The sequence below is a fragment of the Prionailurus bengalensis genome, chromosome E3 (genome assembly GCF_016509475.1).
Source record: "Prionailurus bengalensis isolate Pbe53 chromosome E3, Fcat_Pben_1.1_paternal_pri, whole genome shotgun sequence".
In the NCBI taxonomy this organism is placed as follows: Eukaryota; Metazoa; Chordata; class Mammalia; order Carnivora; family Felidae; genus Prionailurus; species Prionailurus bengalensis.
The window spans coordinates 8,310,709-8,329,792 of NC_057357.1; the positions used below are offsets into that span (position 1 = coordinate 8,310,709).

At 53.1% G+C, this 19,084-nt stretch overlaps 2 protein-coding genes and 1 long non-coding RNA gene across 5 annotated transcripts in view; 2 read left to right on the top strand and 1 right to left on the bottom strand.

Moving 5' to 3' along the window:
- Positions 1–117: 117 nt before the first annotated feature.
- Positions 118–15,896, bottom strand: LOC122471302. 3 transcript variants are annotated; one of them, XR_006294164.1, is made up of 4 exons: positions 15,750–15,896; positions 14,070–14,171; positions 1,271–1,475; positions 118–887 (listed from the first exon to the last, which is right to left on the bottom strand). It is a non-coding gene; the product is annotated as an uncharacterized LOC122471302 (long non-coding RNA). The 3 variants fall into 3 exon arrangements; XR_006294163.1 differs by having other exon boundaries at positions 14,074–14,171; positions 15,750–15,895; XR_006294165.1 differs by lacking the exon at positions 15,750–15,896 and adding an exon at positions 14,643–14,824 and having other exon boundaries at positions 14,074–14,171.
- On the top strand, positions 907–2,444 carry EPO (erythropoietin). The gene is given in 5 exon segments (XM_043559735.1): positions 907–926; positions 928–1,099; positions 1,343–1,429; positions 1,685–1,864; positions 2,032–2,444. Coding segments are annotated over 5 exon segments (615 nt in total). The 3' UTR covers positions 2,188–2,444.
- ZAN (zonadhesin) overlaps positions 12,072–19,084 on the top strand; it is a 36,045-nt gene continuing 29,032 nt past the window's right edge. The window contains exons 1-10 of the mRNA XM_043559733.1: positions 12,072–12,202; positions 12,375–12,646; positions 12,825–12,912; positions 13,614–13,766; positions 16,353–16,517; positions 17,079–17,170; positions 17,358–17,436; positions 17,578–17,724; positions 18,249–18,520; positions 18,802–18,886. Of these exons, the coding sequence (XP_043415668.1) occupies positions 12,392–12,646; positions 12,825–12,912; positions 13,614–13,766; positions 16,353–16,517; positions 17,079–17,170; positions 17,358–17,436; positions 17,578–17,724; positions 18,249–18,520; positions 18,802–18,886 (1,336 nt within the window). The 5' untranslated portion in view covers positions 12,072–12,202; positions 12,375–12,391. The remainder of the gene's footprint in view (positions 12,203–12,374; positions 12,647–12,824; positions 12,913–13,613; positions 13,767–16,352; positions 16,518–17,078; positions 17,171–17,357; positions 17,437–17,577; positions 17,725–18,248; positions 18,521–18,801; positions 18,887–19,084) is intronic.

A 19,084-nucleotide genomic window follows, 5' to 3' on the forward strand; every position in this document is an offset into this window, starting at 1 on the left:
CGGCCGCTGTGCTCCCGCCCCGGCGAACCCCCGACCCAGGCGTCCTGCCCCGGTCTGACCCCTCTGGCCCCTACCTCCGGCGACCCCTCACGCACACAGCCTGCCCCCCACCCCCACACACGCACGCACACATGCTGATAACAGCCCCGACCCCCGGCCGAGCCGCAGTCCCCGGGCCAACCCCGACCGGTCGCCGCGCGCCAGTCCTCGCGGACCGTGGCCAGCAGTCCTGCGCTCGCTGTGCGCGACCCCGGCTCGGCGGCCCCCGGACGGTGGCCCCTTCCTTCAGGGCTTGAGGCCAGCCCTGCCCCGCCGCGCTTCCCGGGATGAGGGCTCCCGGCAAGGGCGCCGGCCGAGCCCCTGGTCGCTGAGGGGCCGGGGGAGGCGCGGAGATGGGGTCGTGCGGTGAGTACCCGCCGGCTGGAGGAGCCCCCGCCCGCCTGGGCCCCTGTTTGAGCAGGAATTTACCGCTGGGGCTAGTGGCCCCGAGGTGGCCGGGTTCAAGGACCGACAACTTGCCAAGGACCCCGGAAGGGCAAGGGGGGTGGGGCAGCCTCCACGTGCCGGCAGGGCTCCCGGAGCCGCCGGGAAAAGGTGAAATCTGACCCGGGCACGGGGACGCGGTTTGCGGGTTCGGGGGGGGGGGGGGGGGGGGAAGAGGGGCGGCTCCGTGCGTGGGGAGGAAGCTGATACCTGGGTCTTGGAGCAATCCCCGGGATCTGCGAGAGGGGAAGCCTCTGTCACACCGGGATTGAAGTTTGCCCGGGAGAAGGGGATGCCGGTAGTTTGGGGGGTGGGGTGTGCTCACCGCGGCGGCGGCGGGGATTGAATGAAGGCCAAGGAGGCAGAACCCGAGCGCTGGGAAGGTTCGGGGTGGGAGCGACAAGCTGGGGGCAGAGGAACGGGATGTGTGAACCTGCTCCTCCAAACACACTCAGCCTGGCACTCTTTTCTAGAATGTCCTGCCCTGCTGCTTCTGCTATCTTTGCTGCTGCTTCCCCTGGGCCTCCCAGTCCTGGGCGCCCCCCCTCGCCTCATCTGTGACAGCCGAGTCCTGGAGAGGTACATTCTGGAGGCCAGGGAGGCCGAAAATGTCACGGTGAGGCCCCCTCCACAAAACATTCCACAGAACTCACTCTCAGGAGTCCTGGCGGGGGGGGGGGGTCCTCCAAGATCCAGGAAGCTGAGCCCCTTCCTGGCACTTGGTTCAGGGAGGTGGGAAGCCAGAACCCCCAGTAACAATGATAAAAGTGGTACCCCCAATGCATACCTGGAAGCTGGGTAAGGGGCAATGGTGGAGGGGAGCCCTCGGGGAGCCTGACTCGGGGGTCGTGCATTTCAGATGGGCTGTGCTGAAGGCTGCAGCTTCAGTGAGAATATCACTGTGCCAGACACCAAGGTCAACTTCTACACCTGGAAGAGGATGGACGTGAGTTTATGTTTTCCTTCTTCTTGGGGAGCCTCATTTTGGGAACCTGTTGGGGTGGGAGGGAGAATGACAGAAGGAGGTGAGGGCTGAATGCAGTATGTCCATTCATTTGTTCCTTTCTTCATTCATTCATTCATTCATTCATTCATTCAACAAAACTGATTCCATGCCTTCATTTGCTCAGCTTGGTGCCTGGGGTTGCTGAGACGGAGGGGCTGGCTTGGGCTGCTGACTCCAAGTGTCCACTCCCTTTAGGTCGGGCAGCAGGCTGTGGAAGTCTGGCAGGGCCTCGCCCTGCTCTCAGAAGCCATCCTGCGGGGCCAGGCCTTGCTGGCCAACTCCTCCCAGCCATCTGAGACCCTGCAGCTGCATGTGGATAAAGCCGTCAGCAGCCTGCGCAGCCTCACCTCCCTGCTTCGGGCACTGGGAGCCCAGGTGCGTAGGTGGGGGGGCCTCACTTCTCTTTGCCCTTTCTGTAAAATGGGAGAAGGACCCCTGCCAAGAAATACTGAGGCTCTCATCCCCCTTCCGATCCTAGCCTGAATCCCATCTCCCTCCAGGGGCCCCCGCACTGCGGTAACCTTCTGTTCTCTCTTTGGCAGAAGGAAGCCACCTCCCTTCCAGAGGCAACCTCTGCTGCTCCACTCCGAACATTCACTGTCGATACTTTGTGCAAACTTTTCCGAATCTACTCCAACTTCCTGCGGGGAAAGCTGACGCTGTACACAGGGGAGGCCTGCCGAAGAGGAGACAGGTGACCAGGTGCTCCCACCCCAGGCATGTCCACCACCTCACTTACCACCACTGCCTGTGCCACGCCCTCTGCACCACCACTCCTGACCCCTGTCGGGGGTGATCAGCTCAGCACCAGCCTGTCCCACGGACACTCCACGGCCAGTGGTGACATCGCAAGGGCCAGAGGAACTGTCCAGAGCGCAACTCAGATCTAAGGATGTCACAGGGCCAGCCTGAGGCCCCGAAGCAGGAGGAATTTGGAGGAAATCAGCTAAAACTTGTGGATGGAGCCTTGCTGGGTGCCCTGCCGAACCATGATGCCGGGACAAGGTGGAGGGCCGATACCTCTTCGTGCACCCATCAGGCAGGGATAGGAGGGACCGGAGAATTTAGGTGGCGAGCCATGAATTCTCCAGGTCTCATGGGCACTCCCATGATAGTAAGAGCCCGCCGGACGAAGGGTGGTGGGAGCCAGGGAGATGGGATGGGGGCTGGCCCCTGGCTCTCAGTGGGTCCACATCTTGTGTATTTTTCAATCTCACCGGCAAGAACTGAAACCACAACATGGCTCTTGGCTTTTCTGTTTTCCCCTGGAGCGCCCCACTTCCCTGGCCCTGCTCCCACTCTGGCAGCAGGCAGCAGTCCTGGGAAACTAGAGCTGGAGGGGGTCAGGCCCTACGTGCTGCCTCGCATGGCCTGTCTGACCTCTTGACCCCACTGGGCCTGAGGCCACAAGCTCTGCCCACGCTGGTCAATAAGGTGGCTCCATTCAAGGCTATTCCTCAGTAGGCAGCTGGCAACTCTCTTTAGTGAGTTACAGCCGCCATCAAGGAAACAGGAGCCAGGAGGAAGAGTCCCTTTGGTGGCTGGGGACAGCTCCCAGTCCTGTATACTAGACCCTTATTATTTCTCACTTCTTCTCTGTGGTGCCTTTGGCTAAAACCACATTCCCAGTATCTGCCCTTGCCACCTCTAAATCCCGCTGCCCTCTTTCCTTGCCGGGGATGGTCACTATTAATGCTCTACCCTGTAACTCACAGAAGGAGCCACCTTCCCCGACAAGGGTCTCACTGAGCATGGCTCTTCCAGGTGGTTCCCTTACTCGACTTCATTTGATTCCTTGCACAACTCTATGAGAAAGTGTCCACTGTCATTCCCATTGAACAGATGAAGAAATAAAGTCACTGCCAAGGTCAAGACAACAGGAACCCCCAATTCCCCCAGCACTGACCCCTTCCCTCTTCTGCTTGTTCCTTCCACAGAATCCCTACCTGCTCCCTGCTTCCCCGGGATATGGGACACAGAACAAATGGCCTCCACTCTCCATCCCTACGTCTAATTTTACTCATTACTCTGACAATCAACTTCAAATTCCTTCCCAGACATAATGCTTCCGCTGTAAAGTACCGCCCAGGAGAGACCAGTGCAGACAGCAAAAGATGACACAAAACTGCATCAGGATCCAGATCCCGGCCATTAACATATATGGGAGGATCAGTCTCTCTGTTTCTATCACAAAACAGAGAAGTCAGGCTGCACCCCTGAAAATATGCAAAAGAGAGAGAAGTTTTGCAATCTGCAGCAGGAAAAATTAGGGGTAGGTTGCAGGATTGGAGGGTATTTGTGAAGTATAGGAGCGTGAAGGGGGCAGGGGTGGGAGGAATCCACAGAGGGGTGGATCCAAAGGAGAATTTTCACCTGGCCAATCCAGCTCCTGGGGTACAGTGCCCTCTTCAGGCCCCACTAGGAAATGCTAAACAAATTGGCCTGCAAAAGAACCCTTAAGGCTCCGATCTTGGCACATTTCAATAGAAGTTTGCAGGGGCGCCTGGGTGGCTCAGTCGGTTGAGCGTCCGACTTCGGCTCAGGTCACGATCTCATGGTCCGTGAGTTCGAGCCCCGCGTCGGGCTCTGGGCTGATGGCTCAGAGCCCGGAGCCTGCTTCCGATTCTGTGTCTCCCTCTCTCTCTGCCCCTCCCCCGTTCATGCTCTGTCTCTGTCTCAAAAATAAATAAATGTTAAAAAAAATTTTTTAAAAAAAGTTTGCATTGCGGTTTCCACAGATGGCATCTGGTTCTCGCTCCACTGCTGTGAATCAGGAAGGGAGGAATCTGTCTTTCTCTCTGGCAGAACTGAAGTCAAGAGGGTTGTCCTGAAATCCAAGGAATGCAGCTAATAATGGCAGCTGGGACCTGAACACAAGGTTGAGGACTCAACCCCTAAGCACATCTTAGCCTGATGTGGTACCTAGCTAGTTAAGGGACCCCAACTATATGACCTGGGCCAGTATGTTAAAACATTCAAAACATATGGGGTGCCTGAGTGGCTCAGTTGGTTAAGTATCTGACATTGGCTCAGGTCTTGATCTCATGGCTCGTGAGTTCAAGGCTTGCGTCGGGCTCTGTGCTGACAGCTTGGAGCCTGGAGCTTCCTTCAGATTCTGTGTCTCTTTCTCCTTTTTTCTCTCTGCCCCTCCCCCACTCTGTCTGCCTGTCTGTCTCTCTCTCTCAAAAATAAAAAAACGTAAAAAAAAACCCCACATAACTCATTTATTCCACACTTAACGGAGTACCTACTGGGTGCCAGCTTCTGTGCTGAGTGCTTAGAAAAACATGAAATGATCATCTGCGCCACTCAGAGCCCAGGTGTCCTCCGAGAAAGCGGGCATTCCCCACTGGAGACAAAAAGACAGGAGCTCATAGACGTGGACAGAGCCGGCTTTGTAGGTCACTGTATGGACAGGCCCCGATGGGAAGGACCTGGTGAAGGCTCAAGTCCCTGCGAAGCAACATAGATACCCAAGGAGGGAGGGTGTCTCCAGATTCCAGATGTTTTTCAGGCACAGGCAGGGAGTGTGAACTCTCTTCTGTACTATTATGATGATGATTCACAACTTATTAAATTCTGGCACCGGCATGACCTGCTGTGATTCTCACCACCAATCCACGAAACAGGAGGACCTTCAGTATCATCCCCGTTTGCCGGATGGGGAGAATAAAACTTAAAGTCCCACCAGGTAAACGACAGCCAGCCAGCTCCTCTGACTTCCTGGCAGGACAGGAGCCAGCACAGCCCAGTTCTGAGTCAGCCGGTTAGGTTACATAATTGTTTAATGGCACTGCCTTGTGTTTGTAGAGTGCTTTGCGATTTACAAGGTGCTTTCTCAGGGCATTTTCTTATTTGCTCTCCTAACCGAGGGAGGAAGGCAGAGACGGTAGAGGATCTCCATTTTGCAGAGGAAGAAACCAAGGTTCAGAGAGATTATGGGCTGTGCCCAGGCCGTAAGACACTGAGAGGAAGATAAGGACCAGGATCCAGGTTCTCTGACCCTGGTTCCCTCTTCTGCCCCAAGCGGCGACCACAGGGAAAGGAGCGCAGAGGGAGTAGCTGGAGGAGAGGGAGCACTTCTGGGTCAATGAGGCTTTAGGCCCATCCATCTCTCACTATCAACTCCTCCCTGCTCCATCCCCTGCCTGGGGTTCCTCCTTCCTCCCTAGATGGGCAGAAGTTACCTCCCACCCTTCCCAAGACCCAAGTCTCCAGCACTGGAGGCCAACTCAGTCTCCTCCAGCAGCCGGAGACCCCACCTTGACTGCCACCTATTGGCCCAAACCTTCTCCCTGGGCCTGAGCATCAGGCTGACCAAATGCACCTGCCTGACCCCAGCTCACAGGTCACCTAAGATGTTCCTGGAACTGCTCAGAATCCTCTTCTCACCAAAGAAGACAAGTGTTGCTGGAGTTGAGTTAGCAACATTAGACATTGCAACCTGAGCTGAATGTTAACTACGTTTTTTGTGTTTTTTTTCCCTAGCTGGTCAAGGTTAATTCCTCTAAAATTCCATCATACAGCTGTGACATTATGAAAGATTACTGGCAACAGAAAAGCAGGCAGGAGTATGGTTTCCCAACTTATATGAGTCATGCCCAAATGTCCATGAACTCTCTCTTCTTGATTTTTAAAAATTGATTAGGAAAAAAATTACATGACCCACACACAATTCCTGCTTTAAAACAAAACAAAACAAAACAAAACAAAACAAAACAAAACAAAACAAAATTTAGCCGTGCTAGTCTCTCCATTTTACAGAAGCACACACTAAGGACCAGAGAGGGTGAGTAAAGTGTTCAAGGAAACACAGTGAAGCCAAGACCGGCTTTACTTCTCTGGAGTGGTTCCCAGGGTTTCTACATGCCAGGGTCTCTCACACCTATCCCTGCAGCTGCTAGGCTGGTCAAGCCACAAGCCCTCTGGGTCCTTGTGCACTCATGACTCCCCAAAATGCAGAGCCCGGGGGCTCCCTCCCACATCGCCGGCCCTTCCTGTCCTGACTTGTGAACCAACCCCCACCCCCGGACAGGTTGGAAGCTGAGATTGTCCAGCTCTGTGGCGCCAAAGAGAGGTCAGCAAAAGCAGCCCTCGGAGGACTTATTGCCCAACCAGGAGGGGCTGTGGATCAATTGACTTCTGTTGCTCTTCCCCGGGTTAACCATTTCCTGGCGCTGTCCCTCTCTTGACTGCTCTCCTAACCTGGTATGGAGAAAGGGTAGATCAGGGTTTGGGCTGGGCATCCATTACATCCCCCACTTTGATGAAAAGGGGCAGAGGATTGCTCTCTCCCCAGATCGGACCCCTACACAGTCCCTTTGGGTTCATGTGGGCAGGAATCCCCAGGACTGCTAAGGGGGTTAGGACTTCCCTCTTCGATGTACCCCTGGGCATAGATTTTTTTTTTTAAGGTTTTTACAGTTTATTTATTTTGAGAGAGAGAGAGAGAGAGAGAGAACACGCTCATGAGTGGGGTAGGGGCAGAGAGAGAGGGAGAGAGAATCCCAAGCAGGCTCCTTGCTGTCCACACAGAGCCCAACATGTGGCTCAATCCCACAACCATGAAATCATGACCTGAGCTGAAACCAAGAGTCAGATGCTCTACTGACTGAGCCACGCCGGGCATAGATTTGATGATAGGGAATGGGGGGCTGCCAAGGTGAAGGGAGTGAAACTGAAGGTTTTTAGAAACACCTGGGTGTGGTAGGATATGGGAAGTCTGGACAGGAGAGGCCAGCTCGCTGCTGACCAGCCCTCCAGCCTAGATACGGCTCTGTATGTGCGGTGGGAGTCAACAGCCTTTTCAAAAGGGGCAAAACCACCTTTCTGCTGCAGTCTTATGTAGGATTGCCATTTATGAAACAGGTCAAAGCAGAGCTGCTCTGGCTGGGGTGGGGGTGGGGGTGGGGTCCTGACCTCCTCTGGATGCTCCCAACACAACTGTGGGAGTCTGCAGGCCACACTGTGGGGACCGCCGGAGCCATGCTCTTGGGCCGGACAGTGGACTTCATTTCCGAAGAGCTCAGTTTCAACACATGGAAAACGAGGACAATAGTTGTGTAATGAAGAGGACACGAGGTGCGGTTAGATTAGCCCAGAAGCACCGCTGTTCCTGGCTCCTGGAAAGTTCTCCCCACTCCTGCTGTCTCAATGTTACTGTCCAGCTGCACCACCATCCCTCACCCTCCGAAGCCTCCTCTCCTGTCTCTCCAGCTCCAACCAGCCTCTCTTTGGTCCTTATCTGCCGAGGCTGCCACAGAAGCCTTTGGAGAATGTACGTGGGATCAAGTCACCCTGGTGGCTTAAAAACTTTTAGTGGCCCTTCAAAGCTATGGCATCCAAGGTCCTCCAAGCCAGGGACCCTGCCTCTCCGCCCGCCCCCCCCCCCCACCGCCGCCACCCCACCTTTCTTCAAAAAAGTGTCATGCTCCCTCTAAGCTTAGAACATTCTCCCTTCCTGGATGTGTCTTCCCATCTTGTCTGATTACCACCTCTTTGTGGTTTAGAAAGTCTCTAAACTTGTGTCAGCAAGGTCTCCTCCGTCCCTTCCCAGAGGTGGCTCATCCCTCCTGTTGAGTGCATTCTGGACTCTTCCAGCCTCTTTCACTTAATAACATACGCAGGATCCCTTTCCACTATCACAGCATACAGCTCTACCCCCATTCTTTATTTTTTCCTTAAGCCAGGAATAAACTTTAACAAAGTGTAATAACATCAATTAATATTTTTAAATTATTTTTTGATTGTGGTAACATACTCAACATAAAATTTGTCATCTTAACCATTCAAATTCTTAAAAAATTCTTTTGTTTTTTTAAAATGTATTTATCTCTGTACCCCACATCGGGCTTGAACTCACGACCCCAAGATCAAGAGTCTCACACTCTTCCAACTGAGTCAGCCAGGCACCCCTCTTCTTAACCATTTTTAAGCGTGCAGTTCAGTGGCATTAAGTACATTCGCATTGTGACATCATCACCACTGGCCATCCACACAACCTTCACATCTTCCCTAGCTGAAATTCTGTCCCCATGAAACAAAAACTCCTTATTCCTGTCAACCACCATTCTATTTTCTGTCTCTACGAGTCTGACTACAGTAGGCATCTCCTATGAGCAGAATCATATGCTATTTGTCTTTCTGTGTCAGGCTTATTTCACTTAGCATAATGTCCTCAGTGTTGCAGCATGTGTGAGAATGTCCTTCATTTTAAAGGCTGAATGAGGGGCGCTTGGGTGGCTCAGCTGGTTAAATATCCGACCCCGGCTCAGGTCATGATCTCGCAGTTTGCGAGTTCGAGCCCCGCGTTGGGCTCTGTGCTGACAGTTGGGAGCCTAGAGCTTGCTTCAGATTCTGTGTCTCCCTCTCTCTGCCTCTCCCTTGTTCACACTCTGTCTCTCTCAAAAAATAAAAAAAATTAAAAATAAACATTTAAAAAAAAGGCTGAATGATATTGTATGTATGTGCCATATTTTTTGGCTTTGTGGACTTTGGGTCACCTTCACCTTTTGGCTATGGTGAATAATGCCACCATAAACATGGGTGACCAGGTTATCTATCTCTTCGTCTTTGCGTTCAATTCTTTTTGGTATACAGCCAAAAGTGGAATTGCTGGGCCCTATGGTAATTCTATTTTTAACTTTTGGAGGAGTGCCATTCTTTTTAATATGTACATAATATTCCTCTATGTGAAACATAGTCCTTGACTATGATCCAACCGCATCTCTGCTGGCAAATGTTTGGGTAATCTCGATTTTTTTTTCCTACTCTAATCAGTGCCACAATTACCATCTTTAAGATGTGCCCAGCTTTGTGCAAAAAGGCATTTCTATTACTATTTTGTGCAAATAGGTATTTCTGTGGGAAGATGCTTGGAAAGGTAAGGTGGGGTCAAAGACGTGCATGTTAGGAAGTTTGAGAGTTTCAGATTACCTTCGAAGAAGTTTTCACCAACATAGAGTCTTAGCATCAATGTATTTGAGTGTGTCTACCCACATCCTGGCCAATGCCCAATGCCTTCAATCTCTTAAATGGTTGTCAATGTGACAGCTGTAGTTTTGATTAGCATTTTCCTTATCGCTAGTGAAGCAGGACATCTTCTCCGATGCTTACTGGCTGGTGGTATGTCTTCCTCTGGGACTTGTCTTTTTCGATTCTTTGCCAGTAATGACCTGCCGGTCGTTTTTGCCATTGTTGCCAGCTATGGAATTTTAGATTAGAAATGATTTCCTGTTGGAATTCTGCAGACAATGTTCCACAGCCTCTTAGAACCCCTGGTTGCTATTGAAAAGCCTGATGCCATGCTGATTCCTGATCCTTAGTATGTGACCTGCTTCTTTCTATCTGGAAGTGGTTAGGGTCTTCTCTCCCCTCCTCCCCCAATACTCTGAAATCTCATGACAGACCTTCCATGGGTGTCTTTGCACCCATCATAAGAGACCCCTTTTCATCAAGAGACTTGTAGCTCAGTCCTATGAAATCTTCTCGTGTGGTTTTTCCGAAGTCCTTTCTTTCCCTTTGTTCTTTCTGATTTGAACTCTTTTGGTTGGATGCTAGACGTTCTGGACCGCTTGGTCCTTCTCTCCTGCTCTCATCTCATTTCCTTTCACTGGATTTTAAATTTCCACCCTTGTAGTTTTCATTTCCCAGAGCGTTCTGGTGTTCTCTGTCTGGTTTTCATGGCATCCCTGGAAGGATGTCAAGAGAGGAGGGTCAGGGATAGATAAAGTAGCCCGCGCTCACTGTGCCTTCCCCTCTTCCCTAAGAGCCGCCTCTGAGGTCCCATATGGCTCCTCCAGTCTGGACTCTGGTGCTGCTGGTGGGGGCCGCCTGGGGCCAGGGCCACATGCCTGCCCCTGTCCGGTAAGCGGGACTCAGGGGGTGATCTGGGGTCACTCTGGGGGAGAGTGAGGCGCAAAGCTGGAGGGGGCAAAAGGGTAACGATGAAGGGCACAGCCGTGGGGAGGAAGGGGATGATGAACAGGAACAGTGGGGAGAACCCCACGACCCAAGCGCCTAGAACTGAGGAGTGTGAGAAGCTCAGAGGACAGAGCCCAGATGTTAGAAAGAGCAAGAAGAGACGAGAGGAGAGGCTGGGCCTTCAGGAAACGGACCAAACCCAGGGCAAACCCAGCAGACAGGAGACTTCCGGTAGAGGCAGCAAGAAATGATAGATGGCTTGGTGTCCTGGAGCTTGTTTTGTGGGATTTGAGCAAGTAGGACTTGTACGTGTATGGCAAAGGGCTATTCCGTTTGGCCTACACCATCTGGGGAGGCGCAGTGAGCTTCTCTGCGTTATTCCTAGGGCGAGGAGGGGCCATCCCTGTGTTATTCATCTGTGTGTTCAGTGGCACGTAGCTAGGGCAGCGTGGGACCCAGGGTCCCCGCTCTAAGGGGAGAACTTAGGCTTCAGCACAAGAGGACCTCAGCTCGAAGGAAGGGGTTTCCCCAGGTGTAAACACCGAGGCACTGCTTGAGAACTGCCATACACACGATCGGGTTCCTCCTCCAGGGAGGCTCCAACACAGGTCACAGAGGCACGGAGGGAACCAGTGAGGCGCTCCACGGAGAGACACTCATTATTGTATTTTATTTTTAGGAGATAGATGAGAATTTAACGTGAGGAGGTTGGGGGCCTTCTTTTTTTTTTTTTTTAATGTTTATTTTTTGAGAGAGAGAGCACAAGTTGGGGAGGGTCATAGAGAGAGAAGGAGACACAGAATCTGAAGCAGGCTCCAGGCTCTGAGCTGTCAGCACAGAGCCTGATGTGCAGCTCGAACCCACAAGCAGTGAGATCATGACTTGAGCCGAAGTCAGTCGCCCAACCGACTGAGCCACCCAAGCGCCCGGCCTTTCGAAAACCTTAAAGACAAGTAAATATATGTTCGCTGCCTACACTTTGGTGCAATATGAATACCAAGAAATCCTTCATGAAGGACCACTCAGAAAGCTCACGACCGATGAGGCTTATGATTCTTGATGATGACAAGTATTACTTTTTTTTTTCCCTTCTCCAACCCCAAGGAAGGGGAAGCCTTCAGAATGGAAGCCAGTTGCTCGCAACTCTAGGGATAACTGTGAGTTGGAAACCAGCACCACTCAGACCTTTGTCCTTCCCCAGGGCAGGGTGGCCACCTCAAGGGCCCTCTGGGCTGGGCGATGGCATCAACACATAGTGATGTGTGGAGGGCAGTCCTTGGATGAACAGAGGGTGGAGGGACCATGGAAGAGTGGAGTCCAAGCCCTACCTAGAAGATTCATATTCAGATTAACAACAACAAAATGTATGCATCCAGACAAAGCCTGTCTGCCCAGATGAATCCACCCCCTGGACCTCAGTGTGCGACCCCTGTCCTAGAAGTCATTCTGCCCTGCCCCACCCCGCCCTGAATTTCTCCTACGAGATTCTTATTTCTCAGATTCTCTTTTCCAAATCTGTGCTCTGGACCCACATAGTGGCTGCCTTCTCTAAGCTAAGCAATCCCGCTAACCCCCGACCCCCAGTTTGGCTCTGGGGCTGGCCCTCTCCCCTCCTCTGGCCTCAGAGCGGCCCTTTCTTCCCAGCTGTTCTCACTCAGTGTGACTTTGAGGATAACTCCAACCCCCTCTGTGATTGGACCCAAGGGTCCACAGATGACGGGGACTGGACTCGAGCCAGTGGACCCTCCCCCACCGGCAGTACGGGTCCCCCCGGGGACTACCCCAACGGAGGTAAGGAAGCCTAAGGTTTAGGGAGACAGCTAGGAGGTAGGCACGGGCAGACGCGGGTGCAGGGAGAAGGGAGGCAGCCGGAAGTGGACGCCTGGGCTCTGGGAAGGGGGTGGGAGGGCAGCCCTCAAGGCTGGGAGGGCCTCCTCATCATCCTGGGCTCTGCCTCCCGCAGAGGGCTACTACCTGCACATGGCATCAAGCACCTTCCACCGGGGCGGGGTGGCCCGCCTACGCAGCCCCCCCATATGGGAGCAAGGCCCCCTCTGCGTGCACTTCGCCTACCACCTGTTTGGGCTTTCGTGGGGCGCCGAGCTCAAACTACTGCTGCTCAGGGACACCAAGAAGAAGCGCCCCAGCCTGCTCTGGAAACATACTAACACCCAGAGCCCCTCCTGGATTCCCACCGCTGTCACCGTGCCTATGGGCCTTGCCCTGCCCAGTCAGGTGAGGGTGAGGCAGAGGGCAGAGCCTTGGGCCCCAGGGCGAATCTGGGTGGGTGGGGGCAGGAGGGGCCGGGACAAGGAGGGGGCGCCAGGGCCGGGCCACCCGAATTCAGGCAGGAAAAGTGGGGGCTGAGGCAAAGGAGTTTACAGGCTGCGTGGTCCCCTCCTTCCTCCCACAGGTGATGTTTGAAGGAGTGAGGGGCAGCACGGCTTACCTGGACATCGCTCTGGATGCCATCTCCATCCATAGGGGCTCCTGCAATCGGAGTGAGCCCCTGTCCCTCCTTCTCTCTCTGCCTCCACCATCCGCCCAGCTCTGGCTTCCCTCTACTTCCACACCTCACACCTTTGAATCCTGAAGCACCTACACCTAAGGAGAGGTTCCCTTTGAACACAGTCATGGTAATAACCTTCCGAGAGTGACCAACCAAGTCCGGATTGCCCTGAACTGTCCCCATTCTTGCACAGAAAGCCCTGCGTCTCAGGGATGCCTCAGTCCCTGCGCAAAACTGGATGTCTGGTCACTCCAGCTGTTCCCCCAGATCCATCCGGAATCAGCCCTCTAAGCTGACATATAGAGATTCAAGGGGAGCAAACTCAAGTGAAGGAAAATTCCAGAAGCTGAGTCCAAGTAATTAACACTTACTGGGCACAGGATTGTACTAGTGGCTCTCCACAAATGATCTAAAGTAAGATAGGCGGGTGCTGTCGTTCCCAGTTATAGATGAGGAAACTGAGGCTTGGGCAGGTTCTGTAACATGTCCCAGGAACAAGCTGTTGAGGAGTGGAATTGTATCTGGCTCCAAAGCCCACCGTGGCTCACAGTATTCTGACTCAGAATTGGCTCCCACGGTATTGGGACTCAGAATTCTGAGTATGCCCACACTGGGGCATACTTTTGAGAGCTGCATCCTTCTAGAACAAGCTAAATCCTCCCTCCCTCCCCATCCCGCTCTTTCTCCCCTCAGTCTGCATGATGCAAATGTGCAGCTTTGACATTCCAAATGATCTCTGTGGCTGGAGCTGGATCCCGACAGCCTCTGGGGCCAAGTGGGTCCAGAAGAAGGGGTCGTCCGGGGTGCTGAAAGTGGGGCCCGAGGACGATTTCTCTAGCCCTGGTGGTAAGGAATGACCACACTTCCGTCCTTTGACTTTGTGGGCTTCTAGTGACCTCTGCAGGAGTTTACGATGTTTGCCTGACTACCGCACAGTAACTGCCATGGGATGTAAGCCCCAGCAACCTCAAACCTCGCTGAGCGCAAGTTACTCAGCAGAAAGCAAACTCCACACCCCAGCATCCCCCACTGCCATCCCACAAACTCCACCGGGCAGACCCAACACAGCCTACTCCTCACCTCCCTTCCCTGGCACCATTCATTCATGCATTCTTCATTCATTCGTTCATCCATTCATTCAACAAGTACCTACTGAGTGCCTGTGATGTGCCAGGTGCTGTCCCAGGCCCTTGAGATACATCAGCTTACAAAACAGACTAGGAGTGGCAGGGGGTGAGAGGAAGATGGTTCCTAAAACAAGAAATAAATTATATAGTTATAGCAGGACTATTGAAAAATGAAAGTCAAACAAAATGAGGGGATTGGGAGTGCAGGAGTTAAGGCGGGGGGTGTTGTGAGTTTTAAACAAGGTGTCAGGGTAGGTCTCATTCAGGTCATATTCGAGCATAAACTCGAAGCAAGTGAAGGAGTGACGGAGTGAACATATAGAGGGGAAGAACATTCTAAGCAGAGGGGCCAGCCATGCAAAGGTCCTGAGGTAGCAGTGAGCTAGGAGGTAGGGGAGGTGCTGAGATACAAGAGGCCACCTAGCGAGGATAGAGAAGAGGAGCTTAGAGCAGTCCTAGGCAGGGCTGATGACTTGGGGCCTTGAAGGCCATGGTCGGGACTGTGGCTTTGATTCTATGTGGATGTGGATGGGGAGCCTTTGCAGGATTTGGAGCAGAGGAGTGACTAAATCTGCCTTATGTTTAAAAGGATCACTTGGGGTTTTTTTGTTTTTGTTTTTGCATTGAGAATACGCTGAAGGGAACGGCCAAAGGCAGATGCAGAGAGGCCATTTAGAAAGCTTTTGCAATAGGGCAGCTGGGTGGCTCAGTTGGTTAAATGTCCGACTTCGGCTCAGGTCGTGATCTCATGGTTCGTGAGTTTGAGCCCTGTGTCGGGCTCTGTGCTGACAGCTCTGAGCCTGGAGTCTGCTTCGGATGCTCTGCCTCCCTCTCTCTCTGCCCCTCCCCCACTCGTGCACGCGTGCGTGCTCTCTCTCTAAAATAAACATATACATATGTATATAGTTACAAGGCTTTTGTAATAAGCCAGGCAATACGTTTCCTCTTCCATTGCATCCATGTCTATCCGTAGCTTCTTTCCCACCATCTCCCCTCCCTTCCATCCCCCTTTCTACTTTCTCCCCCACCCCCCTCCCTTCCTTGCTTCCTTCCTTCCTTCCTGCCTTCCCTGTGCCTCTCTGCTCCTTTTCTCTCGCCCACAGCAGCTACCTCTCTTCCTGTCTTCTCCACACAACGTGCCTCTCCAGGCCTCACAGAGCACAGCCACGCAGGCCAAGCTGTGCAGGTCAAACATGAGAACCCCGCTCCCTGATTTCTTTTCTAAATTCTCTTCTTTGTTCTCTCGCCCCTTGCATTTCTCCATTCTCAATCCTCTCCCTTCATTTTTCTGTCCTTTTCCTCTCCGTCTGCCCCCAGCGCCCAGAAGCCCTTTCTGCTCACTCCAAATGCAAGATCTCCTTCCTCTGCGCTTTCTTGCTGTTCCTGCTGCCGGAGGTCCTCCTTCTAGAAAGACCCGGAGAACCTCCCCTTCCCTTCCGAAGCCCTGGAGATCAGGGCAGGGCCAGCCCATCTCCGCATCACCCCCGCCCCCCAGTATCAGCACCCCCAAGCCGAGCCCCAGTAGTTTCAGTAAATGTTGGTTGTTGTTTCCATTTTCTCTCTCCTCCTTTTTCCAGCTTGCTTCCTTCTATTTTTCCCTCTTTTCTTTTACTCCCACTTCTCCTTTCCACCAACCAGCTATCCCATTAGCGCCCTCCTGGCGTTTTCTTTCACCATTTACCACTTCCCTCCTTCCCCTTACCTCCTCCTTCCCTGATGTTTCCTCTCTTTTCTCTTCCCTCCCCTTTTGCCCTCTTTTCTGTCTCCCGCAGGCCGCCTTTCCAGGCCTGGTGCGTGCGCGCTCACCAGGCAGGACCGCTCGGGAGTCAAGACGGAGCGCGCCTGCGCAGCCGAACTTTTTTCCCCGGCTACCAGTTGCGTCACGGGGCGAAGTCTAGGTTGATTGGCTGCTTGAACTGCTGGAGGGGGTGGGGTGGGAAGATGCCGGCTTCTAGGCGTCAGACCAGTTCTCTCTCACCAGTTTGTGTGAATCAGCTCTGTCCCGTGGGTCCAGAAAAGGAAGAGGATATGACCCTGGGGGACTTAAAGCGTCACAACCCAAAGGACAAGGTTCTGGCTGCTGCTTCGGAGAGGATGCTGCGTTTCATATGGTGGTGCCTGCGCCCTTAACCAGTCTTGCCAAGCATTTCTGGAAAGTTCGAAGGCCTCGGACAGATGGAGGCCCACCTCATCGCTGGCCGATCCTAGGCAGCTGTTGGGGCTTCCCAGGCCCGGGACCCCTGCGGTCACAGGGTCCTATCCCTCCATTTCAGCCACCCCACCTAACTGGCCTCTTACTTTATAGGTGGCTTCTACATGCTCCTGGACCCCAAGAATGCAAAACCGCGGCAGAAATCTGTCCTCCTGAGCCCCCTGAGCCAGTCCTCTGGCTGTTTGAGCCTCTCTTTCCACTACATCCTCTATGGCCAGTCACCTGGTGCAGCCCTCGCCGTCTATGCTTCTGTCTTGGGTGAGACTGGCATTTGCAGGATTTATGCTTATCTCGTCTCCCAGGGTTGAATTGACAGGAAAATATGGGGCATCCCATATTTCTAGGGAAATCTAGGATATATGCAAGCTTATTGTGTGGAGTAGAACTGGGAAGCTGGGAGAGTGCTGGCTTCTAGAAAAACAGATAAAAGTACCAGGAGAGTGAGAGAGAAGGATGTGCTTGCATTTGGGAGAGGGGGATAGACTCCCAGTATTCCCTTAGCTATTCTTCTTTCTGAGTATAGGATTTTTTTTCCTAATTTAAAAATTGTTTATTTTTGAGAGACAGAGAGAGACAGAGCGTGAGCAAGGAAGGGACAGAGAAAGAGGGAGACACAGAATGTGAAGCAGGCTCCAGGCTCTGAGCTGTCAGCACAGAGCCCGACGTGAGGCTCGAGCTCACAGACCGTGAGATCATGACCTGAGCCAAAGTCAGACGCTTAACCCACGGAGCTACCCAGGCACCCCCTGAGTACAGGTTTGAGGTCATTTTCAGTCCCCTTAATAAGTCAATTCTCTCTCTGATTCCTTTCATTTGCAGGCAGCATCAGGAAACACACTCTCTTCTCAGGACAACCTGGACCCAACTGGCAGCCTGTCACTGTCAATTACACAGCCCAGGGAGAAATTCAGGTACAGAGGAGCAAAGGTCAGGACCCCTTGCACAGGGTAGGCACTTCTGATATTGAAGTGGAGTGAGGGTCTGGGCGCTGGGAGCAGGGTGTCTGGGTTCCTGAATAGAGTAAAATTAGATGGTGGGGGGTGGTTTGGGCATTTGGGCTCTTTTTTCACTCCCAGTCCCCTTTCTCTCTCTCTTCAGTTCACTGTGGTGGGTGTGTTTGGAGAGACCCCAGAGCCAGCTGTGGCAGTGGATGCGATCAGCATTGCTCCCTGTGGGGGTGAGAGCAAGGCCCTGGGAGGAGCAGGGCCTCCACCAGATCATCAAAACGGGCAGTGGGGGTGGGGGGTGGGAGGGCAAGATTGGGGAGAAATAGAGGGCATGGCCCAAATTTCTCACATCTCCCATTTTGACCCCCTAGAGAGCTTTCCTCAGTGTGACTTTGACGACGATGCCCATCCCTTCTGTGACTGGGCCCAGGCATCAGGGGATGGTGGACACTGGACCCGGGGAAGTAAAAATATGCACATGCAGGGTACAGGCGCTTTTGGAGGTTCCCTTAATGGAGGTGAGGAGATTGAGGATCTCCCAAGCCAACGAATTACTGAATCCTCTCCCAGCTGGGGAGTTGGCTGGTAGGATTCCTGGGAGAAGGTATTGTAGGTGGCGACGGTCAGCCGGCAGGTGTTTATTGGGAAGCCACCATGGGTCCGAGCTGGGGAGATGACAGAAATCGAACGGGTTGAAGATTCTCCTGCCTGTGGGGTCACTGAAACCGCCAGAAAATCCAGGCAACTCACTTCACTGAGCCCGAGCCTTCAAAATCCACAACCTCATTTTCAGTTAAGACATTTACTGGTGCAGCCAGCAAAGGAATCTGGGTTGCTCGTTTGGTTTTCCCTTTCTTTCTGATCCTACCTTCTTCAGTTAGAAGTCCAAAACAAGTAGGAAAAAAAAAAAAACCCGCTTACAGCGTGGGGAGTTTGGGTGTTCGCGTCAAACCCTCGTTTGCGAGGTGTTGCTGGAGAAAACAACACGAGAGTGTCCTCGGGGTGGGGGTGGGGGTTGTCATCTTGCCCTTCTTTTGCCCAGAAGGTCGCTATATCTATGTCGAGGCTGACAAGTTCTCTGAGGCAGGCCAGTCTTGCAGACTGGTGAGCCGGCCCTTCTGTGCCCCGAGTGCGATCTGTGTGGAGTTTGCTTACCACATGTACGGCCTAGGAGAGGGCGCTAAACTCAGTCTCCTGCTGGAGAGTCCCGCAGGCAGTTTCCCGACTTCTCTCTGGCACCGCGTTGGGTCTCAGAGCCCCGACTGGCTGAACACCTCCGTCACTATCCCTTCGGGGCATCAACAGCCCATGCAGGTGAGAGACAGAGTGGGCCCTGTGTGGGGCCCGGTGAGGGGGACATAGTACCCGGGGACAGTCAGGGCTGAGGAGATGGGACGCTGGAAAGGGAGCAGAGCAGAGGTGAACTCAGTGTCCCTGAGAGGGATATCTGCATCCTGAAAAGGAGTGAGGGCAGAGTTGGACTGTTGAGCCTAGAACAAGGTGACCTTTTGGCAGAGGACAGGCTGTCTGGGAGAATCCTTGAGGTGCCATGGATTCAGTTGGACTTCTCTCTTCTCTGTCCTCATTCCCTTCAGCTGATATTGGAGGCCATCAGAGGGACCAACACTGCCTTTGTTGTCGCTGTGGGTTTTATCTTGATCAATCACGGGACTTGTAGAGGTAAAACAAAACTCAAGGCCCCGGAAAGGGGGCGGTGCTCTGGGATGACCATCTGTCAGATGGCTGAAAATCAAGTTCTCTCCTGTGCTTGTATTTTCACACTGCTTTGTGTTCTACATTCTGCCTTCTCGGTGACATCAGGATGCTCGCGTGTGCGCATGGGACTTTGATGCAGTGAATTTCTGTGGCTAGATCCAG